Source organism: Mus pahari, chromosome 8 (assembly GCF_900095145.1).
Source record: "Mus pahari chromosome 8, PAHARI_EIJ_v1.1, whole genome shotgun sequence".
NCBI classification, from domain to species: Eukaryota; Metazoa; Chordata; class Mammalia; order Rodentia; family Muridae; genus Mus; species Mus pahari.
In genome coordinates this window covers 19,134,135-19,156,976 of record NC_034597.1, presented here as the reverse complement: position 1 = coordinate 19,156,976, position 22,842 = coordinate 19,134,135, and the positions used below count along the sequence as shown (strand labels likewise).

Sequence of the window (22,842 nt, the reverse complement as noted above, 5' to 3'; positions counted from 1 at the left end):
AGCCCTGAGTTTGATTATTTCCTGCCATCTACTCCTCTTGGGTGAATTTGCTTCCTTTAGTTCTAGAGCTTCTAGGTACATTGGCATTCATTCTTAAGGAAGTGTTTGGAGAAGGTGGAACTTATTTAGAATAAAGGGAATCTATCGCATTAACATCTGTCCATGAAAACCCCACATAATCTCAAGAGATACTATAGTCAAAATTAAATGTCTCCTCAGACAAGAGACACAAAGGAGAAGTATGACATTCTAGCACATGAAAAAAGGAAGGTCATAGAATGATCATGTCTACTGAAGGCTTGGTGGCCACAAGTTTTAAAGTTTGCATGAAAAAAAATTACAAGTGACCAATTGTGTTAAATACTCTGTGCACTTGGGCAGAACTTCCCAGTCACCTCCTTTTCTATATTCAGGACCTTGGCTGCAGAATGTCAGCAAAGCCACAGCATCCAAAGTCTTTCCTCAGCCTTTATATGCCTGCTGGGAATTCTGAGCCACCCGCTGTTCTACCATCTGCCCACATAGAGACTCACAGTAGATATTCCTCCTTGAAGCTCCCAGCATGCACTTAGTGAGCAATGTCTTAGCTACAAGGAGAGATGAACTGTCCCTTCAACTTCCATGGTCCCCACACAGATTCAGACTACTGGCCATCAAAGTAGCCACAAGATCCTTCTAACTTTTTCCCTGACTTTGTCTCTTCCTGAATCCACTGTCAACTGCTCTACTCGATGCCACACTCCCAGAGCAAATGCTTTGAAACACTTACTGAAGCCTGAGGAGTAAAAGTCAATCCTTTGTGTCTAACACCCAGAGTTCTCAATGATCTAATCCCGAGTCTGTTGAGCTGTTCCTTCACCTTTTGAGTACCAGCTGCTCCAAACTCAATTTTCTAAAGCCTGGCATAATTCCCATACCTGTGGCTTGACCTGATCTCTTCTCCAACCGTGCTTCTTTAACCATCAGACTCTTCTGCTACAGTAGCCGCAAAGGCCCATAAAGCGGAAACTGTTTCCTTCTAGACAAGAGAGTGGGATCTGGCCTGGGTACAAAACAACATTCCCACTGGGCAAGTCAATCACCCGGCTAAGAGTCCACCCTTTAGGAAGATGAATCCATCTGAAGTCATGCTAAAGAGACTGGAAAGATGGTAGTTTAGAACAGTTGCTGCTCTTCTAGATGACTTAAGTTCCCTGAATCCATTCTGGGAGATTCACAACTGCCTGCAACTCCAGTTCCAGGGGGTCCAATGGACTCTATGGGGACCTGCATTCATATACTCACATATAGGCACACACAGAGAGACACATAAATAAAAATTTTTAAAAATTTAAAGGAAATAGAATGGATAGTTATCCCTTAATGAGATAGTATGCTTTTTCTTCCCAGAATTCCCGCTCCCAATACAGTCACTATGGAGCCATTGTAAGACTCTCTTAGGTCTGCTTTTCTGAGTCTTGACTCAGTGTGATGGTTTCGATATGGTTGGCCCATGAGAAATGGCACTATTAGGAGGTATGACCTTGTTGGAGCAGGTGTGGCCTTATTGGAGGAAGTGTGTCACTGTGTGTGTGTGGGGGGGGGGGTTGGCTTTGAGGTCCTATGCTTAAGCTCTGCCCAGGGTGGAAGAGACCCTCCCCCTGTCTGCCTGCAGAAGACAGCCTCCTTCTGGATGCCTACTAATCAAACTGTAGAATTCTCTACTCTTCCAGAGACACTCCCTGCCGCATGCTGCCATGCTTCCCACCATGATGATAATGGACTGAACCTCTGAAACTGTAAGCCAGCCCCAATTAAATGTTGTTCTTTATAAGGATTGCCATGGTCATGGTGTCTCTTCACAGCAACAAAGTCCTAAGACACTCAGAAATGTGTAACTTTTTCTTTTTCTTTTTCTTTTTCTTTTTTTTTCTTTTTTTTTTTTTTAATCTCTTTTGGATACTGACCAGAGCCTGAGTATGCTTTCTCTCGTACTTTGCACTTTTTCACGGTTTCTCTGAAGCTCTCTTCCACTTCCGGTGGCTGCTTATCCACCATGATGCTACTCACAAGCAGAATCATTTGAGCTCTTCCTCTTGTCTCTCCCTTCTCTGGAAGTTGTCAAGATTCCAGCTTATCTGCCCTGGAGTTTTCTTTTAAATTCTAATAAAATTGCTCTCTGTGAGTCAGTTCTTAAATTCTTTTATCAACAAGACTAAGAACCCCAGGAGAGGACCCCAATTCCCCCAGTGACATGTAATGACTTCGGTGTGATGATCCAAACTTTCTGGTAAGACTTGCTGCCCTTGAAGAGCAACCATGCCAGGAGTGAAGCCATTCGCCAACTCTATGCCCATGAAATTGTACAGCATCTAAGTGTCACTTGGTGTCCTCTGAGTGAACAGCCCCAAGTTGTGGTGCAAGTCTACAGCCAGACTGAGCTGCAGCAGCTCCAACACTTACTGCATGTCGTTTGGGGACAATAACTCACTACTTTGTGTCTCAACTTCTTTATCTATAGAATAAGGGTGATCACAACATGCTCTCAGTGTAGCCCAGGGCACACAAAGTCAGCATTAGGGAGCGTGATCGGTTTGAAATCACAAAATGGACATGGATACTCTCATAGTATCTTCCATATTTAGATTCAATGTGTGTCCAAAATAAACTACTGAGAAATTTCCACTCAGTAAAATATTTGCTGAACACCTGCAGGCAATATTTGAAGTCTGAGAATACTCATAAAGGACTGATCAGGTTTATTTTTAAGGTACTATATTAACATAAGAAATAATATATGGGGGAAGGAAATACTATAAAAGACCCTGTCTGTAAAATGCTAAGTATGTGTGTTTGGAATATTTTCTGTGATAAGCTTTGTGAGTAGAAATAGAATGTACTGACTCTCTGGAGTCGGAATTATATATGCCTGCATCAGCAACATTGTGATGTAGTCGGCAGAACTAAGGACAAGCATGATAAAGAAAATGAGGCCACAGGGTCTTGACAGGGCTGGGGGTGACTGGGGTATCATGTTGAAATTTGAGCAGCAGTTATATAAGGGAAGTTAGAGTCATTAGTAAAAGAATTAAAGCTCAAGAATACCAACGTGATAATCTTGGCCCTGGTGGATCTTTCACTGGCCTGGGACATGCCAGATAGATAAACACATTGACCAGGAATTCCTATGATGCACTTGTCATTGCCTCCTCAGAGCACAGAAGGCAAATTCAGAGCCAATGTCCTGAGTCTTGCTAGTCTTGGGTCATTAGAAACACTGGTCCCAACAATGTGGATGTTCTGCTTCTACTACCAAAGAAAAGTGAGCAGCCCCCAAAATTAGCATGAAACATCAATAGTCATAACAACAAAAGATAGACCTTTCTCATCAAGTAGCTTAGAGCATGGCCAGTCCAAAGAGCCTTGACTCTGCATTAAGAAGCCCTAAAAAAATAAAGTATAATAAACGTAAGAAAATCGTACATATTTTCTCTCTTCTCTGAGGTCAACCCTATTTTGGATAGCTTAGGTGGAACAGTGTGTGTGCAGAAAAAGCTACATTACAAAGAAAGCCATTACCACATCCTACATTGTCTGAACAAATCAACCAGTATGGAAATGCATAGAGGACACAGTGGGTTATGCTGAGTCTTGGCCAACCCTTCACATGTCAGTTGTAGCTCCTGGCAATGATTTTAGTGTTCCAAATAAGTGGAGGTCATCACAATTATGTTGTTGCTGCTGCTGCTATTTCCTGCTACACAAAGAAGTGGTTTCACCCTTGGTCTTTTCCAGACTGTAGAAAAACAAGAGGACACTAAAGAAAGCCACTCTGCTGCATGTAGAATCCCTGCCAACTCCAGCATGCCTGGAACAATGGGCTGTAGGAGGCCCAGGGACTGGATGTATGTGAGGTCCAACCTCTGCCTGAGGATTACTCACAAAGCCACTAGCACTGGGATCCCCAGCACTGAACCACAGCTCCAACCTGGCTGAACTGCATGTAATGAAAAAGGAATCGGGAACACACTGAAGTTAAAACCTCAAATGCATTTTAAGTCCTGGTTTAAATTCATTTCAATTAGCAGAGGTCAGGCAGTTTCTATACTCATGCTGGGTTATTCTTACTGGTTTAATAACAAAAGCAGTCAGACATATTGTTCTATCAAAAAAAAAAAAACCAATTAAATACTGCAATAGAAGTGCATGCTCAGCCTCCATAGAGAACATAGAAACAGCTTCCAAAGAAATTTGCCTTACAGGATAATTAGTGAAGGAAATAACCCAGACTTTCAGTAATGGGAAACAAGTATTTATGTATTGTATGTTTTATAGGTCAGAAATAACAGATCAGAAACAGGATTTCTATTCTCTAGCCTGGCCCTGATATCTTACAGCAAGTACCAGTGCAACCAGAGAAAAATGAGATGTTCTCCCTTTCCCAGGTCTTTCCTAGAAGTGACCCTTTGTTTCCACAATGTCTGCTTTGCCCAAAACACTGTAGCAAAGATGCTCCTAAGAGGGGGACTTAGTGAAATGATGGAAGAGTTGAGACCAAGTCTACCTGATTCAAAAGGCAACTCTACCGTTTGTACCTGTGTGATCCTGGCAAGCTTCTTGTTGTCCTTGGTCCTTCTGTTCCCCCCAGATAAGATGGACAAATAGCAGCACCTACCTCCTAGCACATGGGCTTTTCCATCTGAGCAAATCAGCCCTCTTCGGTCCTTACCTGGTCGACTCCTTATCAAGGTCTCAGGTCATGATCACACCCCTGCAAGACACCTTTCCCACCCACCACACCGGAGACTGGTCTCCCCCCGGGCAACACGCTTCGCTCTTTTTCATAACTCTTTCTCTATTTTCCCATCTATTTCTCACAATAGAAATCACAACAGAAATAGAAATATGGAATTATAATTGTTGGTTATAGTTCCATACTTTCAAATACATATTTGAGAAAAAACTTACATAATGACTACCACACATTATGGTACACCCTGCCAGAGGCTAAGGCAGGAAGTTGACAGGCTTGAGGTCAGCTTAGGCTATACAGGATATACATACATACATACATACATACATACATACATACATACATTCAAAATCAATCTGGAATACTAAATATACCCTGTCTCAAACACACAAACAAATGATTACCCTAAGTAATGAATAAGTAGTCATTGCTTATGAGTGAATGAGGTAGCCTTAAGAATTCAATGGAGTCAGCATAGAATACCTACACAATGCCTTTTATTCAGCTACTTCTGGAAATGTTTGAACTATGAATGGTTAATGAACTTAAAGTCATAGTTCTTCCATTTTAACTTGTACTCTCTGAAATGCCCCTTCTTGTTAACATCATTAATAAACATCCCCTGTACTTTATTCAGCACTGTGAGGGTAAATGGGCTTTGGGAGTGGCACTTGGAAATGAAATGAGTCCTGCTAGTCCTCAGCATATGTTGGCTGGAGGTTCCACTGACTTCCACACCCACCTCTTCACAGATCAGCCTGCTCCATCAATGCATGAAAACTGAGAGGGCAAAAGAGTCCACTTGGAAGATAGGTGTCGCCATCTCGTGTAATCTAAAAGTAGCATTTGTCAGTTTCTACTGTGTAAAAATATTCTAACTGTGACAAATTTCAAGTTATCAATGGCTCAACAGCAGGCCCCCCAAATTCCTAACACTTTAACAAAGGACCTCAGAAGCTACTACAATCTTCCCTTGGGAAAGGAGGTTCTTCTAGACCTCTAAACTGTTTGCTGCAGACACGTTTTTTACAGACTATCTGTTTTTGATAAGCCAGTATCAGGGCAGTCCACTGACTTGTTTGATGACCAACGAAACTGGCTGCATGTGCAGACTGCACTTTCTGAAACTCTCAAACTGACATCAAGACGCTAACCCTGCTCTGTTTCCACAACAGAACTCTGTGAGAACCAGCCAATTAAGAAAAGCATGGATTGCGTTTCTACTCTTCTGCATGGAACTGAGAGCACATATGATGCAAGGCAGCATCTATTAAGTGCTACTTAGAAGCAAGCTAAAGCAGGACGGAAGAGGCTCGCCGCCCCCACCCCCCACCCCGACCGCAAGAACCCACAGGGACAGAGGGATGCTACAGCTGGTGGTTTCTCTGGCATCACACTCTGGCTACACACATAACATCAGACCTTGGCCTTAAAATAAGGCAGCAGCTTTTTCTAACTATAGAGATGCTCTGCTACCACAATTTTGAAATAACACGAGTAAAGTTTCAAAGTCTAACCAATCTTTATTCAAATCATGATCTACATTGCTCTGGCTTGGAGGCTCTGGAAAAAAAAAGAAAGAAAGAAAGAGAGAGAGAGAGAGAGAGAGAGAGAGAGAGAGAGAGAGAGAGAGAGAGAAACAAACAAGGGTTTGCTTCTGTTCTGTTGTATTAGCTGCACACTGCTGCATGGCAGGTTAATCCCAAGTTAATTAACTCAAAAAACATATGTCCGTGACCTCATAGGTATTGTCCCAATGGGAGAGACTAGGCCCAGCTTAGCTGGGTCCTTTGCTTCCCGATGTCTCACAAGGCTGTAAATGAAGGCATCAGCCCAGCACCTGTCTCATTTGAAGGCCGACTGTGGCTGTCGAATTGTTAACGGCCATGCTGATCACCTCCCGTCCTCACTGGATGTTGGCTCAAAGCTGCCCTCATATCCTTACCATCTGGCCTCTCTATATAGCAGCTTGCTTCATCAAAATACTACGAAGGCGAGCGGATCTGCTTTCGAGGTAGAAGCTTCAGTCTTATGTAACCCTAGCGTGGAAGTGGCATCGACCTCCGCTGTCTCTGCCGTATTATATCTTTGAGATAGAAGTCTGCAGAATGAGCCAGTCCTCAAAAGGAGGTAATCACACAAGGGTGTGAACTCCAAGAGGTAGGGACCATGGGAGATCATTTTGGAAATCTGCCCATCACATTTACACTCTCAGAACTCAGATGGAAAGAGCAGACCCAACAAAACACCTCTAAGTATTTTAACACAAACCAAGCCATGTGGTTTCCAAAATATGTGACTAAGTCCTCAAGAAAATAAAACAAGGGGGATTCAGAGTAGAGGACTTTAGGTTTGAAAATACCAAAGTTGACTCAAATCTCCCAAGCAAATACAAACAATATTACAGGCACATTGTGAGAGCATTGGTATCTTGACAGATCTCAACAAGGTAGCCACGCTTTCTCAACACCACACAAGGGAGTCTCATGGTAGCTGCCCATCTAAACAGGTGTCCAAGCCCAAGAGATCTAGTGTACTCTGAAATCTGTCTGTAGTGCTGCCAATGTTTTAAAGACATATTTAATGCTGTCATAGGGATTGCAATTCGCTGTGTGCCCTCCTTTAGCAGTTTTGCCTACAAGATGCTCTTAGAGCCATCTTTACCACAGTAGCAAGAAAACTGTGGCAACAATTTCAAACCCTGACTGATACACACATTTTTTTTTTCCCTAAGCTTTAACTAACCATAAATTCTCAGATATCTGAGCATCTCAGCCTTCAGTAGTGGTGGCCAGCCAGAGAAACTGCCTCACGGAAGACTTCAAATGATTTAATACACTACGGATGAAACATATCCAGAACCCCTGGAACAGAACGTTCTAGACAAATGTAAACACAGACGAGGATTACCTTAAACCCAAATGTTCGGCATTGGCCTGTACATTAGACCATTATTCTCAAAAAAACACACATGCGTTTGGCTTTCCACAAACTCTGTCCCTAGTTCAGTTATAAAAAGGCTTGGGATCACTGTGTCAATCATCTATTTGTTTTGTTTCTTTAGAGATATATTTGACAGCCAAACTTAAACAGACCTGTACCTAAAAGTCCCCCTCCCCCAAAACCGTAGCTACCTGTGGAAAAGTGACCATAAAGCACCTTAGAATAATAACTGAACACGGGTGCAATGAGCTCAAAAGAACACTCACACAAAGTTCTACTTTAATGCCACAGGCAGAGATCAGCAACCAGGGGAAATGAGATTGAGACTGTAGACATTTCCCAACCTCTGAAAGAGCGTAAATGACGTATTTCAGTATCTAGAGCAAGGTGCTTACCTCTCTCAAGTGGATGTTTTCCTTCTCCTTCTGGTCTAAAATGACTTCCAAGTGGCTGACCTGAGACTCAGCCTCCGCCATTCGCCGTGTGCGCTCATTGTCATCCTCAAGGCTTTTCGATGGCAAGCCCTTGCTCTGCAGCATCTCCAGGAGCTTTTTAATGGACTCGTCTCGGGCATTGAGAGTCTGTTTCTGTGTTTCGATTCTCAACTCCATTTCTTCCAATGTCTTCCTCAGAAGGAACAGCTCCTTGGCTTGCCTGTCGTGCTCAGCTTGGAGCCTGCGGAAGTTCTCCTCCGTCAGCTCAATGGTGAAGTGCTCGGCTCCTCGGTTGCCGCTCTCTTGCTGCAGGAGGTGGTTGAGGTCTCTCTGGGTCCGCAGCTCATCCTGAAGGGCCTGGATGGTCAACTGCAGGTGCTGCGGTGAGAAAGATGGAGCAGGAGAGGAAAGGGAAGAAACAGTTAGTGAAATGGCCAAGTGCTGTCAGCTGCCGCCGCCGCCACACCATGAAGATGGAATGTTAATCATGAGGTCCAGGGGCTAGCCGTGAAGTCCTCCACGGTGACTTCAGAAGCATGGGACAGCACATGAAGAGGGGAATTAATTCAGTGATGCTTTCTGAGTGTCTTAGGAGAAGAGAAATGTACACACACACGGAAACGGTATATTAGTGTCAACCACAAGGGAATTAAACATCTACGGTGCTTAGTTTAGGAAGGGAAAGGGTTATAAGGAAACTTTCATGAAACACACCTTCTTAGGCCCACAACACTCCAGACTCAGTATTCCTTGTTTCCTAAGGTGTTCTTTATCCATTATTTTCCATGATAAATGCATATCCATTTAAAAATGAAAATAATAGCATCCACTGCAAGCAGACACAAACAAGGACTTTATTTATTTATTTTTTATAAATAAAGCTGTGAACAGGTTTAGTAAACAGGATTACTGCCTCTGCAAGCAAAAGGGAAGAAATGGAGACACAGACAAGCACGTTCAAACACACAAGGCGGGCAGGCTGTGCAGAGTAAAACAAACAAACAGCAAAGAGCAGACAAACCTTGGTTCTTCTGGCGTCCAGTAACTGAACAGCATGGGAAATGAAAAAAAAATGAAGCAAAAAATCAACATAAAGAAAAGTCCAGTGCAAGCAAAGGATATTCAACAGAAAGAACTTAATACAGAGTACTTCCACAGAAGAAAAAGAAAAGAAAAAAAATCTCATTAAGCCAACACCCATAGCTACACACAAGTCAGAGCATTGATGCTGGATCAACACAAAAAGAAAAAAGGGGGGGGGGGGCAAAGGAAAGAAAAAGAAAGAAAGAAAGCCAATTAAGGCTTAGTTCAATAGCCTTTTGTTTCCCTCTCCTGGCTCTCTGACCCAACCACAATTTTTGGATATCTTACCAGAAAGGAAATCACAACACTCTAGAGCTCTCAAACATTGTTTCAGTCACCACAGTGGAAAACACCAGAGAAAGTAGTTAACAGCTGCAGAGAAGAAACCCTTGAAGGAAGTCAGTTGGTGGATCCATGTCTTCCTTCCCGACCAGCCTCCTCAGGCTGGTCAGAGGCAGCGGCCACAAGCCTGAAGATGGTGTTTTGCCCAGGGACATACCAAGAGGCTTAAAAAATAACAGTTACTCATTCGCAGACACATAATCCTGCCTGCAAACCAGACCACAACATTAAGCAGAGGAATCAAGCTGGACATAAGACAGGACTCCTGCCCACAGGGACTCACAGTGTTGTCAGGCACAGATAATACCATGCCTTAGTTATATAAATATTGGAATGGACAACATTTAAAAATCTGTCTGAAGTCCTGTGGCTCATACCCAGAGGCTGAGATCTTTCTGAATGTGGCCTCCACCCTGAAGCTAGCACAAGTGTGGTGCACACATTGTTCTTGAGGAGTTCCATTTCTCCTTCACACTTAGGAAGGACAAGGTCTTAGAGCACGGGGGGGGGGGGGGGGGGGNGGGGGGGGGAGGATATTCTTCTTAGCTGTGTGCCACTGTGCCTCACAGGGCACTGAATGCTCCATGCTGACATAGATTACTGATTACTTTGTGATACAATACAATCCTGTAAGTGAGTTTCAGGGTCTTTAGTCACAAGGCTGTGTAACCATCAACACAGTTTTTATCATGTTTATCAGCACAGTAAGAAACCCTGTACCCTTTAGCAACCCACTTTCCATTTCCTTCCCAGCACCCAAGCTGTGGTAGCCAATAATCTTCAGTCTCTATAAATTTGCCTATGAAAGACATTCCTTATCAGTGAAATCATGAAATAAGTGGTTTCTTTGGTTTCATATGCATTCAGAATTTAATGCCTGCTTTAGCATCAGAATTTCATTCCTTTCTATAACTGAATTTTATTCCATGATAAAAAATATGCTCTTATTTATCCACTTACCAGCTGTCTTAGAACAGATTTTCATAGCAGCATTGTATACATTGGCCAAAAAGTGCAAGTAATCTATATGTCAATTAATTAAACAGTGCATAAATATAATATGTCCAGTTGATGAAATATTATTTGGCCACAAAATTGGGTGATTTAACTTAAGAATGACTCTGAAAATATTGTGTCCCCACAAAGGAAGGCAACCACAAAAAAAATCCACAAATAATGTGATTCCACTTACACGGTATCCAGATAAGCAAATTAATAAACCGTGATAAGTTAAGAATTGCCAGGAAATGAAAAGGATGCAACTATTGACCACTATGATGTTACCTCCTCTGTGAGAAACATAATCTCAAGCTAGATAGGGGTGTTAGTTACACAGTTCTGAGAATATATGACAACTGACAATCTGCACTTATAGGGGCAATCTGTAAGTTAAATAATTTTTACCTTAATAAAACTGTCACAGAAAATATGAACTAAGCCCACAGGGCCATATGATCTTTTTCCAGCAAGGTTCCATCTCTAAGCCAATCAAAACAAATTGTATTTGAGCATTGTATTTGAGTATGCAAACCTTCTGTCTTGCTCTAGGAGGCATGCTTTAGCTACCATCTTCTGGTTACTTACATATGTTTATGTTTTCATGGCTTTGTCCTTTGGTGATGGTATGGGTTCCTGAATTGATCTAAGTTAATTTAGAGATAAACGTAATGAATCATGATGATGAGAATGGAAACTGGATGGATGGTGAAAAATCTTGAGAGCAAACAAGAATAATGTTTGTGTGTGTGCGTGTGTGCGTGTGTGTGTGTGTGTGTGTGTGTGTGTGTGTGTGTGTTCACATGGCCCATGTATAACCCAGAAGGAGGTTTCAAACTAAATCTGCAGACATGCTCTGATCACAGGTATCAACATTAGCAAGCTGACAGGAAAGGAGCTGTCCCTGGGTGGGCAAGCTGTCTATAACCCTGCTCCCCTGTTTTCATATCTACAAAGTAGGGCTCACTCTAATGCCTATCTTATGTGTTAGTGGAATAACTAAGACAGTACATCAGGTCCCAAGTTTAAGGGAAGAAGAGAAGGTCCAATTATCCATTCAGTATGATTTACCTTCTATCTCTCAGACTCATAAAATATAAAACAAGAGGAAGAAGAAATAGCTCACTGTAGGGGCAGTTTTGATGCTAAGGTCCTGTTTCCCAATTGGTTCTTGATCTGTCAGTAAAGAAACCATGGGCCAATTGCTGGGTGGAAGGAATAGACAGGACTTCCAGATCCACGGAGGAAAAGAGACGGATGCAAGGGAGGTGAGGAGTTCACCAGGCTTTAGAGAGAGAAAAGCCAAGCAGCCATGTGAGGTCTCAGGAGTGTTTAGCCGGGACTAGATGTATCTTAGCAACTAAAGTTTAGGGCATATGGGAGGTGTGAAGATAAGAATATTGTTAAGGGCATGCTTTTCCAGGTGGGAGATAGTAGCACCCAGAACTTGTGTCCAAAGGCAAGTTGAAATTGAACAACCTATGTATGTGTCTTTTATCCATTCGTTTGAGGGAAGCTTGGTGGGGGGTGGTAGTGCAGCTCATTCCAGGACCTAAGGCAAGGTAGCAAAAGCTACATGCAACAGCTCACAGTTCTGTAGAGAAGCAAAGGCACAGATGAAACGCTATGCCCTGAGAGCCATGACTGAAAGCCATATCTGGGTGGCTAGACACATAGAGAAGCTTTGTACCAGGTAAGAGCTAGGTAGAGCCCATCACCAAATAGTCTCTTCAAGGAATGAGAGTCTGTCCCTAGCATGAAGCTGCAAAAGGAAGAACGCATGGAAATATCCAGAGCCAAAGAGAAGCCAAACCTACCGAGGTATACTTACACAGAAAATCTGTACAGCACTTAACATCTGCCACCCATGTTTCCAAGCTCTAGTCAACCTTTATAACAGCTTAGAAAGGTATCCACTATTACAATCTCCTCTTAAGGGATGAGAATACAGACACAAACAAATAAAACAACTTGTTCCAGTTCCCTCAGCTCAGTAAGGAGCCTTAGGTAGGTAGCCTGACCTCCAGAGCCCTGTTTGAACCACTACACCACTTGGGTGCTGAAGTGACACAAGTCCTTCAGAACTTGCCAAAGAAGACATAGTACCTTCTCTAAGAGATAAAAGTCGGAAGAACAACGGCCAGTTTGTAACTCCCCAGTATTCACATTATTCAGTCTCTCTGGTTGAAATCCCCCACTTTCCAACCAGATGACTCGCACTTTTAAATCAGTCACTCAAATGTCACTGACTGAGTAATTATGAGCGGAGAAAGCAGCAACCAACAAGACTGTATTGTAGGACCAGCTCTTTGGAATCCTCTGGCCACTGAGATGGTCTCACCTTCCCAAAGTCTTCCTCTGCATTGTTCATTAGAGGGAAAAGCCCATCCAGTGCCCTCCTTCATCAGGACAGGGAAGCTCCCTGATTTTCAACCTTGGGCCTGGGTATCAAACTACTTGCATCTGGGCTAACCTCCTTCAAGTACGAAAGTGCATGTGTTGGACTAGGGTGTAAGAATTTTTTACTTACTGTTTTGATGCTAGACTCATTCTCTAGTTGACCATGGCCACTGGGAAACTTGGAAAGAAACAGCGGCTATAGCAATGGAAGTACAAGAATTACAAGTAGACTGCGCCATATGTACCTTGATGTGTGTCCTTTAACCAGTTCTTTTAACCTTTCTTCCTACTTACTTCCTACTCCTTAAGCTGCCCTGCCTAGACCAATATCATTTTAGTCCGTAAAAGAGAAGTGTTTTAAAGAACTCTTCTTATATCTCACTGTCAATGGCATGGGAGCTAACAAACTTGGTAGGCTCAGTTTGTTTCCAGTCTAGGGCACACATAAGTTCGATGACAGAATCCTAGGACAATGGGGGAAGTAATATCAGTGTGTCTTTCTAGAATCATTACATTTCAAGGCACATCTCCCTACTACACTATAACTAAATGAAAGTAAATCCTCCTTCTAAACATAGTTAGGCTCATTTTTTTGTTTTGTTTTTATTTATTAGATATTTTCTTTATTTACATTTCAAATATTATCCCTTTTCCTAGTTTCCCCTCCGAAAATCCCCTAGCCCCTCACCCCTTCTCCTGCTCACCAACCCACCCACTCCCACTTCCTGGCCATGGCATTCCCTTACACTGGGGCACGAACCTTCATAGGACCTCCTCCCACTGATGACCAACTAAGCTATTCTCTGCTACATATGCAGCTAGAGCCATGAGTCCCACCGTGTATTTTCTTTGGTTGATGCTTTAGTCCTGGGAGCTCTGGGGATACTGGTTAGTTCATATTGTTGTTCCTCCTATGGGGCTGCAAACCCCTTCAGCTTCTTGGGTCCTTTATCTAGCTCCTTCATTGGGGACCCTGTGCTTCGTCCAATGGATGGCTGTGAGCATCCACTTCTGTATTTGTCAGGCACTGGCAGAGCCTCTCAGGAGACAGCTTTATCAGGCTCCTGTCAGCTAGCTTAGGCTTATTTTTAAAAAGAGAAAAATAGAAGAGAATGCAGGGTCAAAAATGGAGCAGAGACTGAAGGAAAAGCCATCCAAAGACTGCCCCACCTTGGGATCCATCCCATTCACAGACACGAAACCCTGACACTATTGTTGATGCCAGGATGTGTTTGCAGACAGGAGCCAGGAATGGCTGTCCTCTGAGAGGCTCTGCCAGCACCTGACTGAGAGATGCAGATACTTACAGCCAACTATTGAACTAAGGTCAGGGACCACCATGGAAAAGTTAGGAGAAGGTCTGAAGGAGCTGAAGGGGATTGCAACCCCATGGGAAGAACAACAGTATCAACCTACTGGACCCCTCAGATCTCCCAGCAAGTAAGCCACCAATCAGGGAGTATGCATAGGCCACTCGTGGCTCCCACTATGTATGTAGCAGAGGACTGCCATGTCTGGCATCAGTGGAAGGGGGAGTACTTGGTCCTGTGGAGGCTTGATGCCCCAGAGAAGGGGGATGCTAGAGGGGTGAGGTGGGAGTGGGTGGGTGTGGCTGGGTGTGGCTGGGAGCACCCACTTAGGGGCAAAGGGGAGGGGAGACCAGGAAGGGGATAACATTTGAATGGAATAATTAATGTGTGTGTGTGTGTGTGTGTGTGAGAGAGAGAGAGAGAGAGAGAGAGAGAGAGAGAGAGAGAGAGAGAGAGCGCTCTAAGGAAAAAAAGAGGTGGGAAGAGAGAATGAGTAGGGGGAAAGGGAAACAGAGAGAGAGAAACTCACAGGCACACAAAAAGTTCTAGTCCCTCTCTTACAGGAGCAAATGCCAGTGCAAATACTGAGCTGGACAAGGTAAGTGGATAGGATGGTCTCAAGTAGTTTAGCCCTCCATGATCTCTGAAAAAGAAAAATTCTTCCAGGAGTACAGAAGAGCAGAGAGCAAAGCCCCTGTCGGGGCAAAAGTGCTTCACAGTGTGAACAAATTGGACACGGGTAGTCATACACAGAACAGTTAATGTTTTAGAAATGTTTAAGTATACACATGAATATTTTTTAAAGAAATCGTAAAGAGCTAAAAGTATAAAAGTGACACTCTAAAATGAACTGTCAGCTTTGAACGAGAAGATGATTGTGTATGGTAATGAAAAATACAGTATTATAAATGAAAGCCTCATAGATGGGTTAAGATAAAGCAGGACACTAGTAGACAAAGGCCAGTGGAGATAAGCCAAAGAGCTGTTGGTTCTTTGAAGACTCAACTAAACATTTCAAAAATCACAACGCACGGGGATTTAAAAGACAGCATGCAAACAATTTTTGCATTTTTAGTTTTACTTCTGTTTTGCTTTGTTGAGATGGGTCTCACTATGTCTATTTCCCTGGCTGACCTAGAATTCACTATGCTGTGTAGGCTGGCCTTGAACTCACAGAGATCCACTTTCCAAAATCGCAATTGTTGATGAAAGGGACAAATGACTAGAAACCATCTTCCACAATCTAATTCTAGAAGAAATGGGTAGCCTGATGAGTTCTATAGCTATTAAATAGTGTTTTAAAATTATCTACCCTAAATAAAGCCCAGATGACTCCAATTTCTGCACTGTCTTGGAGAGCCTTCCCATTCATCACTTTACACTTGACTAACTTGACACAACTGATAGATTTGAACATGAGGAACATAACTCATTGCTCAACCTCATAACCAGACCACTGCTCACAAAAAAGTCAGACTTATAAAAGAAATACAGAACACATATATAACCTAGTTGTACTTCTTTTAGGAAAAAACAAAAAACAAAAAAACAGTGATTCAGTCACAAACTTTTAATGTAAAACATGACAGAGAAAGGAAGAAAAAAAATACATCATCTGCTCAAAACTTAGTCATTCATATTTGTTTGTTTTTTAAATCTAAGCAAAGTGGGATAAAGAGAACCACTCCTAAAGTGTACTCCACTGTATACAGGAAATGAATACCTAGTACAAGTGTTAGAAGAATTCCCATTTAAATGAAAGGAAGCCCTGCCCACCATCAGCACCACCTAGAAACATTGTCCTGGAAGCTTGAGTCAAAACAGCATGACCAGAAACTGAGTATATGACGAGCTGAAAAGGGAATAATTCTAACATTATCAATTGTATTATGTGACTATGAACTTAAAAACATCAAAAGAATCTATAAATTGTAGGAAATAAGAAAAATGCTTTCCTACTAAGAGGGAATGAGAAAAAGAGGAGGAGGAGGAGGAGGAGGAGGAGGAGGAGGAAGAGGAGGAGGAGACAACCAGAAAAATAAAAGATAGGTAAATTTGACAATATTAAAATCAGGAATTTCTGTTACACAAGAGACACTATAGAGTCTAAAAGAACAAGCCATAAAAACAAGAGAGATCATTGTTCATAAAATGCCAAAAGATTATTGCCTGCAATATATAGTCCCACAACAGAAAAATGCAAGAAAACTCAGGCCTGGCAGGCTCATGGCTTTAATCCCAGCATTTTAGAAGTGGTAGAAGACAGATCCCTGAGAGTCCAAGGATGCCTGATCTATATAAATAAGGTACCACAGCAGCCAGAGCTATACAGTGAGACCTTGTCTCAAGAGAAGAGAGGAGAGGAGGGGAGGGGGAGGAAAGGTAGAAGGGGAGAGGGAGGAAGGGGGAGGGGGGAAAGGGAGGGCGAGCTGAGGGTGAGGGGAAGGAAGGGGAGGAGAATGTGGGGAGGAGAGGAAAAGAAAGGCTCAGTAGTTAAGAGCACATACTGCTCTTCCAGAGTCCCTAAGCTCTGTTTCCAGCACCAGCATCTGCCAGCTTACCCACCACTGTCTGTAAGTCAGGCTCCAAGAATTCCAACACTCTCCTCTGGCCTTCACAGACACTCACAGAGAAGGAGAAAGGTAGTATCATGTGTAGCCGCCTAGACTCTAGAACATTCTATCTGGTTCTAATCCTGGCCAGAGCATGTCCTAGTTGTGTGATATAGAATGTGTTTCTTAGCATGTCTGATTCCTCGACCATACATTAGAGGCTTACCTTACGTCACTGAGTTCAGATAAAATGTTCCCTACACAGCAAGTATGAACTAGGCCACACTCTCCATATACCAACAAGGCCTATCTCTATATCCTCCCATGCCCTCCATAGTTGACTTAAAGGCCAGTCAAGGCACTTGGATATTTGTAGGCCCTGGGGAAGAAGCACACTGACACCTAGCATTCAGACAGGAAGCTGGCCTACAAAGGGGGTGGTGAGATAAAATCTCATAAAAGTGACATTTGACTGGGAAATATAGCTTCTCTTCTCGAGCTAACACTGCACTGCTCAAGAGGAAAGGTGTGGGCTTTAAGACCTGAGGTTTCCCCATTTACCATGGCTTCCCCCAAGCTAACAAGGACCTTTCCGATGCCATACTTTAGCCAACTGTAAGATGGAAATAAGTATGTGGACCTCACAGTATTTAATATTCAAAAGATTCAATGAGACTCTCTTTTCCTCCAGACAGACCCTGAGTGAAAATCAATCCTCATCTCCCAATGCTGATGATATTACAGCCAAAAAGCGAAGAGCAGTAACCTCACTAACAAGGCATCAAGGACACTTGTGGTTTTAGCAGGCTGTGTTTAATCCTGTTTCCCAATGTGCTTTCCCTAGAAGAATACTCTACAAGATGCTAATACATTTACTTTGAGGCTGTGCTCTGAGGGATGGTTACATTATCAATAAAATGTGCTCATTATCTTTCTTTCAGAATCTCAAATATTCACAAAACACCTTCTCTAGGACAGTTACTAATTTCCCTATACTGAGAAGTTCAGCGCTGTTGCATGGTCTCTATACAAGTGAATGAGATACAGAAAGAACGATGAGAGGACGCTGGCTCAGCACTTGTCAGTCCAGGGCCACAGTGTGGGGGAGGCCAGGCCTCCGGTCCTCTCTGCGGTTAGTATGGGGAGTGCTGTCCTTGATGTGAGCTCACTCTGTCCAGTTCTCTCCAACAAAACTCAAACGGCTCACGTTTGCCAGCTCATTCATCTGACGGCACTGATGGGAAGCTGCCAACCCTGTGTCCACTCCATGAGAGGATGAACTGGGGTGGCTTACATAGAGGGTTTCACTGGATTTTACTGCAGTCACATCATTATCAGATATGGGTCAGGGTCTAAAACCAATGTCTCCTCCAGCCAACTCTAAAGTCTCCCAGCTCCCAGAACAATCACAGAACTTCATTGTACATGACTCCCATAAGCTCCCATACTCATTTCTTTTTTTAAAAAAAATGAAAATACAAGAAACTAAACCATACTCAAGTTTATATGGAGAAATGAGGAAGGGAGACATATGCTTTCCCTGAGCCAAATGTTTAGAAGGCCAACTTCCAACAGCTACTGGAGTCAGAATCTAATCCAGATTTCAGAACGTCTAAAACACAAAAAGGTAAATAGAATGAAAATATAATTATATATGTATGATGTGCATGGAACACACAATTATTTAAATGGGGACTAGCCAGATGTTTAGAATCTACTGTGTCTTATCCCCAAACATGGAAAATATGAGTTCCTGGCAGATTTTTTAAGAATTTGTGACCTTAAGCTCTTTTCCACACTGTGGGAGAAAAAACAAAAAATGATAAAGTTTTTGCACTGTAAAGCAGTTTATGGCTCCATTGCTATGAAAACCGTCTCCAAGATATATAAAAATATGAATTGGCTTATACCCAGAAGTCTTTAAGTTTCTTCTTCTTCTTTTTTTTTTTTTTAAATAAATCCACACTCCTTCTCAGGCAAGGACTTAGCATAACTCTTTCAAAGAAAGCAGAATTTCTCTACAGACCACTTGGCCTGCTCTACTTCTCTTGTGACTTTATTTGCTTATTAATCATTTTCCAGTTTGCCTCTAATCAAATTTTTAGGGCAGGTTCTCTGATCCTTCTGTCTGTAACCCCATGTACAAGATGCACAACACTTACCATGGCTCCAACCCTTCCCTGGGCTAAGCCATGTGTGTGTAAAGACAAACAACAGACCAACTAGAGACATGTGCACAAGCTGATGGAAGGGTTGGAGGACCGAGAGGGGTCTAAAGAAAAGAGTATTACTGTATATGGGCCCAAGCCCTCTCTCTTCATGTAGAATACTCTAAAGAAACCTGAAGGTAGCTAAACAACACACACAGGATGATGATTTTTACAAGCAGCAGGACCCTGGGCTCCTTACATGGACACAGTGCCACTGACGATTGTAGAACCCATGTTGGTGGATATGTGACATTTGGCCAAGATTTATAACACTGAACAGAATATATGGCAAAGTCTGCCTTTGTAAGCAAGAAAAAGTTTGGGTTTTATTACACATCAATGCTCTAAGGTGGCACACTACAGAAATATTATACTCAGCTTAGATTTAAGGACTCCTGTTCTAATTATAGCTTTGTATCCAACTAGTTATATGGTCAGAAAAATCACTAATCTTGTCTTTGGAGAGCAGTGAAGAAGAACAAAATTTTGATTTTGAATCTACCTACCTGTTACAGCCCCTGTGGCTCTCAGCAAATCACTGGAACACTCTTAAGTATCAACTCTTCATCCATAATTAAAAAGCAATCATTTCAACTAGCATACAGAGTTAGTGAAAAGACTACATGAGATGATTGTTGAGAAAGCAAGCAGGCACAGTGGTTCCCATAAAACACGAAGTATGGGGTCTGGCACATGAGGAATGGTATCATTATTTAAAGATAGTAATGGCTAGAGGCCCAGAATTTGAAATTCTTTTTCTTCCCTCTATTTAAGCGAGAAGCAGAGACAGGCCTACTGAACATAAATTTTCAATCATCAAACAAATGCAACAGTGGAAACAATATACTAAGCACTTTGGCATTTTCTTAAATAAGGGAAAACAGGAAACAGTTGTTTTAAGACCAACTCAAAGAATAGTTGTAATTGATTTCCCATTAACTAGCCTGCATATAATTCTACAAGGAGGTCTCAAAAATTCCAACCATTCCTGTTTGGAAGGTCAAGTCATTTTTCTAGCAATATACATAATATATAAGAAACTATTTGACAATAGCATCCCCTACTGTCAACAGTTCTCAATCTAACATTAGTTTAAAAAAAAAAAAAAACCTGAAGTTTAAGAAATTGGGAATTGGGTGCAGCAGTAGATGAACAACACAAAACTAACTTGATGGTAATTTTGGAGGGGTTTTGTTTCATAGTGCTTTGTCTGAGCTTTTATATTTTTCTCCATACAGGTCTTTTTCTTATATATTATGATTTCTGGTCTTATGTTTATATCTAATTTCTGTGTGTATAAGTGTGTGTGTGTGTGTGTGTGTGTGTGTGTGTGTGTGTGTGTGTGTGTGTTTCTTGTGCTTTTCTTTGGCTCTTTTTCTTGTTTTTTTTTTTCTGTTTTATATACCTGTTTGTTTTCTGATGAGAGATTTGAGTGAGTGGGGAAGAAAAATCTGGGTAGAGCTGGAGGAGGGGAAACCATAATCAGAATATATTGTATGGAAAAAAATCTATTTTCAACTTTAAAAAAAAGAAGTTGGTATTTTTAATCAGTTTGAAGAAACAATTTCAAATGTATAATCTAGCACTAATTGCTTAAATTTTTTACAATATTAAGTCAGCTTCGCATGCCGTCACAGAAGAGCACTTTGTTTAATTGCTTGGCAAATCTTTTCAGATAACACTTAAAAATCTTTATTGCCCAATTTTCCTGTTATCTTTTTTTTCACACCAAGTTCATTTAACAAACTGACAAATACCTAAGTACTTTTAGAATAGGTAAAAAGGTTTATCTAGATTAATTTCAAATGTCTGGATAGATAGTAATACTACCTACCCTGAGCCACATGAATACCCTAACTAAACTCTAGTCCCTTCTCAAAATGTTAATGAGAAGAGATTCTTCCCATTGCTTCTCTTCTTGGGACACTCCACCCTGGGAGAGAAGAGGAAAGGGCATCCACACCATTTAGTATCCCAGCAGCATTAACTAACTTGTAGGCTCTCTCTCCCCACATCATGTTTGCTGACTCAAGATCTGTAATTATATCATGACCCCTGGGATATCTGTGGGCACATGAAGTTTTGAGAAACAGCATCTTCAACCTTACTATTTCTTTAATCAAAGCTCATTTGCCAATAAAGATGGAAAACAAAAACACATTGAGCATAGTAAAGTGGTGTGACTCATTAAGCCTAAGTTACCTGTGAGTGGCGCCCCCAATGGGACCACAAGACAAAGCACATGAGCTGGGTCATCTGTACTTTTACTCAGCTACTACTGAGCTATCTGTTATTTCATAGATGCATGTGCCAAGATTCCTTTTCCAGTCAAAGAAGAAATCATTCCAGCTTAACTTACATATATGAAAATATAGTCATACAACATATTTATGATACATGATTGTACACGTTCATTGTTTATTTTGGGTAATATAGAAACAAGTTAAACTTAATTCTTCACTGTTATTTGTTATCATTATTATTTAAAAGATAATTTGAGGGGAGATTTTAAACAAGCATCAGAAATGTCAATACCGCTTTTGACATCTGCTGCTTTATTCATCTTTAAACAGCTTTTCTGTGTGCCTATCTGTTGTCCTAATGGAATTTTAAGTGACTGGAAAGAACATAAAGAGTCAATATTGAAACGTCTTCAAGTTATAACTTGAACAATGTACTAGGCAAACAGAAATATACTGCTTCACAAGTAGCCTAAGAACTCAAACTCGCTAAGAGTTTTCTATATTATTAATGCATTAGAATTGAAGGCCAGCATCCTTTTCTTGGATATGAAGGTAGGGTACTTACCACTGTTTCCCCAAAATGTCTAAAATGTGTATATTCATATATACATGCAAATACCTATTCTAAAAGTACTTAGGTATTTGGCAGTTTGTTAAATGAACTTGGTGTGAAAAAAAAATAACAGGAAAATTGGTCAATAAAGATTTTTAAGTGTTATCTGAAAAGATTTGCCAAGCAATTAAACAAAGTGCTCTTCTGTGACAGCATGTGAAGCTGACTTAATATTGTAAAAATCCATGTGTGTAGAAAAAAGAGATTAATATATGAATGAAGTAAAAGGAATGAACCCCATATGATCTTTAATACTGACTGTCTACTTGAAGGGACTTAGAATCACCAAGGAGACAAACCTCTTGGCATCTTACCAGAGAGCTTTAACTGGGGTTTAAATGGGTGGCACCATTCCATGACCAGGGATCTAGACAGAAAATGAAAAGGAGGAGGGGGAGGGGAGAAGGAGGAAGATGAAGAAGAAGATGAAGAGGAAGAAGAACAAGAACAACATAAGAAGGAGAAGGAGGAGGAGGAGGAGGAGGAGGAAGAGGAGGAGGAAGAGGAAGGAAAAGAAGCTTAATACCAGTGTTCATCACTCTCTGCATCCTGACTCAGAAGTAATGTGACCAGCAGCCCTATGTTGCTCTGCCACTTCCCCAACACAATAGGCTGAATGACCTCTTTAACTCTGAGCCAAATAGACTTTTTCTTCCATAAGTTGCTCTTTCAGGTATTTTGTCTTAACAATGAGAAAAGAAATATATATGTCTCATGAAAAAGAGTGTGGTTAACACATCATAAGAATGTGATACCAATTTACAAGAACAAATATAGACCAAAGTGTTCATTGCTTGGTGAATGGAAGATAAAGAATGACTACTAAAATCAATGGAATAGAATTGAAGATCCAGAAATGAATCCAAACACCTATGGTCACTTGATTTTTGACAAGGGGGCTAAAACNATCCAGTGGAAAAAAGAAAGCATTTTCAACAAATGGTGCTGGCACAACTGGCGGCTATCATGTAGAAGAATGAGAAT

The 22,842-nt window shown here is 41.6% G+C and overlaps 1 protein-coding gene across 14 annotated transcripts in view; it reads right to left on the bottom strand.

Moving 5' to 3' along the window:
• Erc2 (ELKS/RAB6-interacting/CAST family member 2) overlaps positions 1-22,842 on the bottom strand; it is an 841,097-nt gene that overhangs the window by 673,073 nt on the left and 145,182 nt on the right. For 9 of the 14 annotated variants that reach the window (XM_021202981.1, XM_029541494.1, XM_029541492.1 and 6 more), the window contains 2 exons: positions 9,131-9,154; positions 8,071-8,487 (listed from right to left, as the gene is read on the bottom strand). In XM_021202981.1, coding sequence (XP_021058640.1) covers positions 8,071-8,487; positions 9,131-9,154 — 441 coding nt within the window. The remainder of the gene's footprint in view (positions 1-8,070; positions 8,488-9,130; positions 9,155-22,842) is intronic. The other 5 variants (XM_029541503.1, XM_029541497.1, XM_021202982.2 and 2 more) reach the window with 1 other exon arrangement.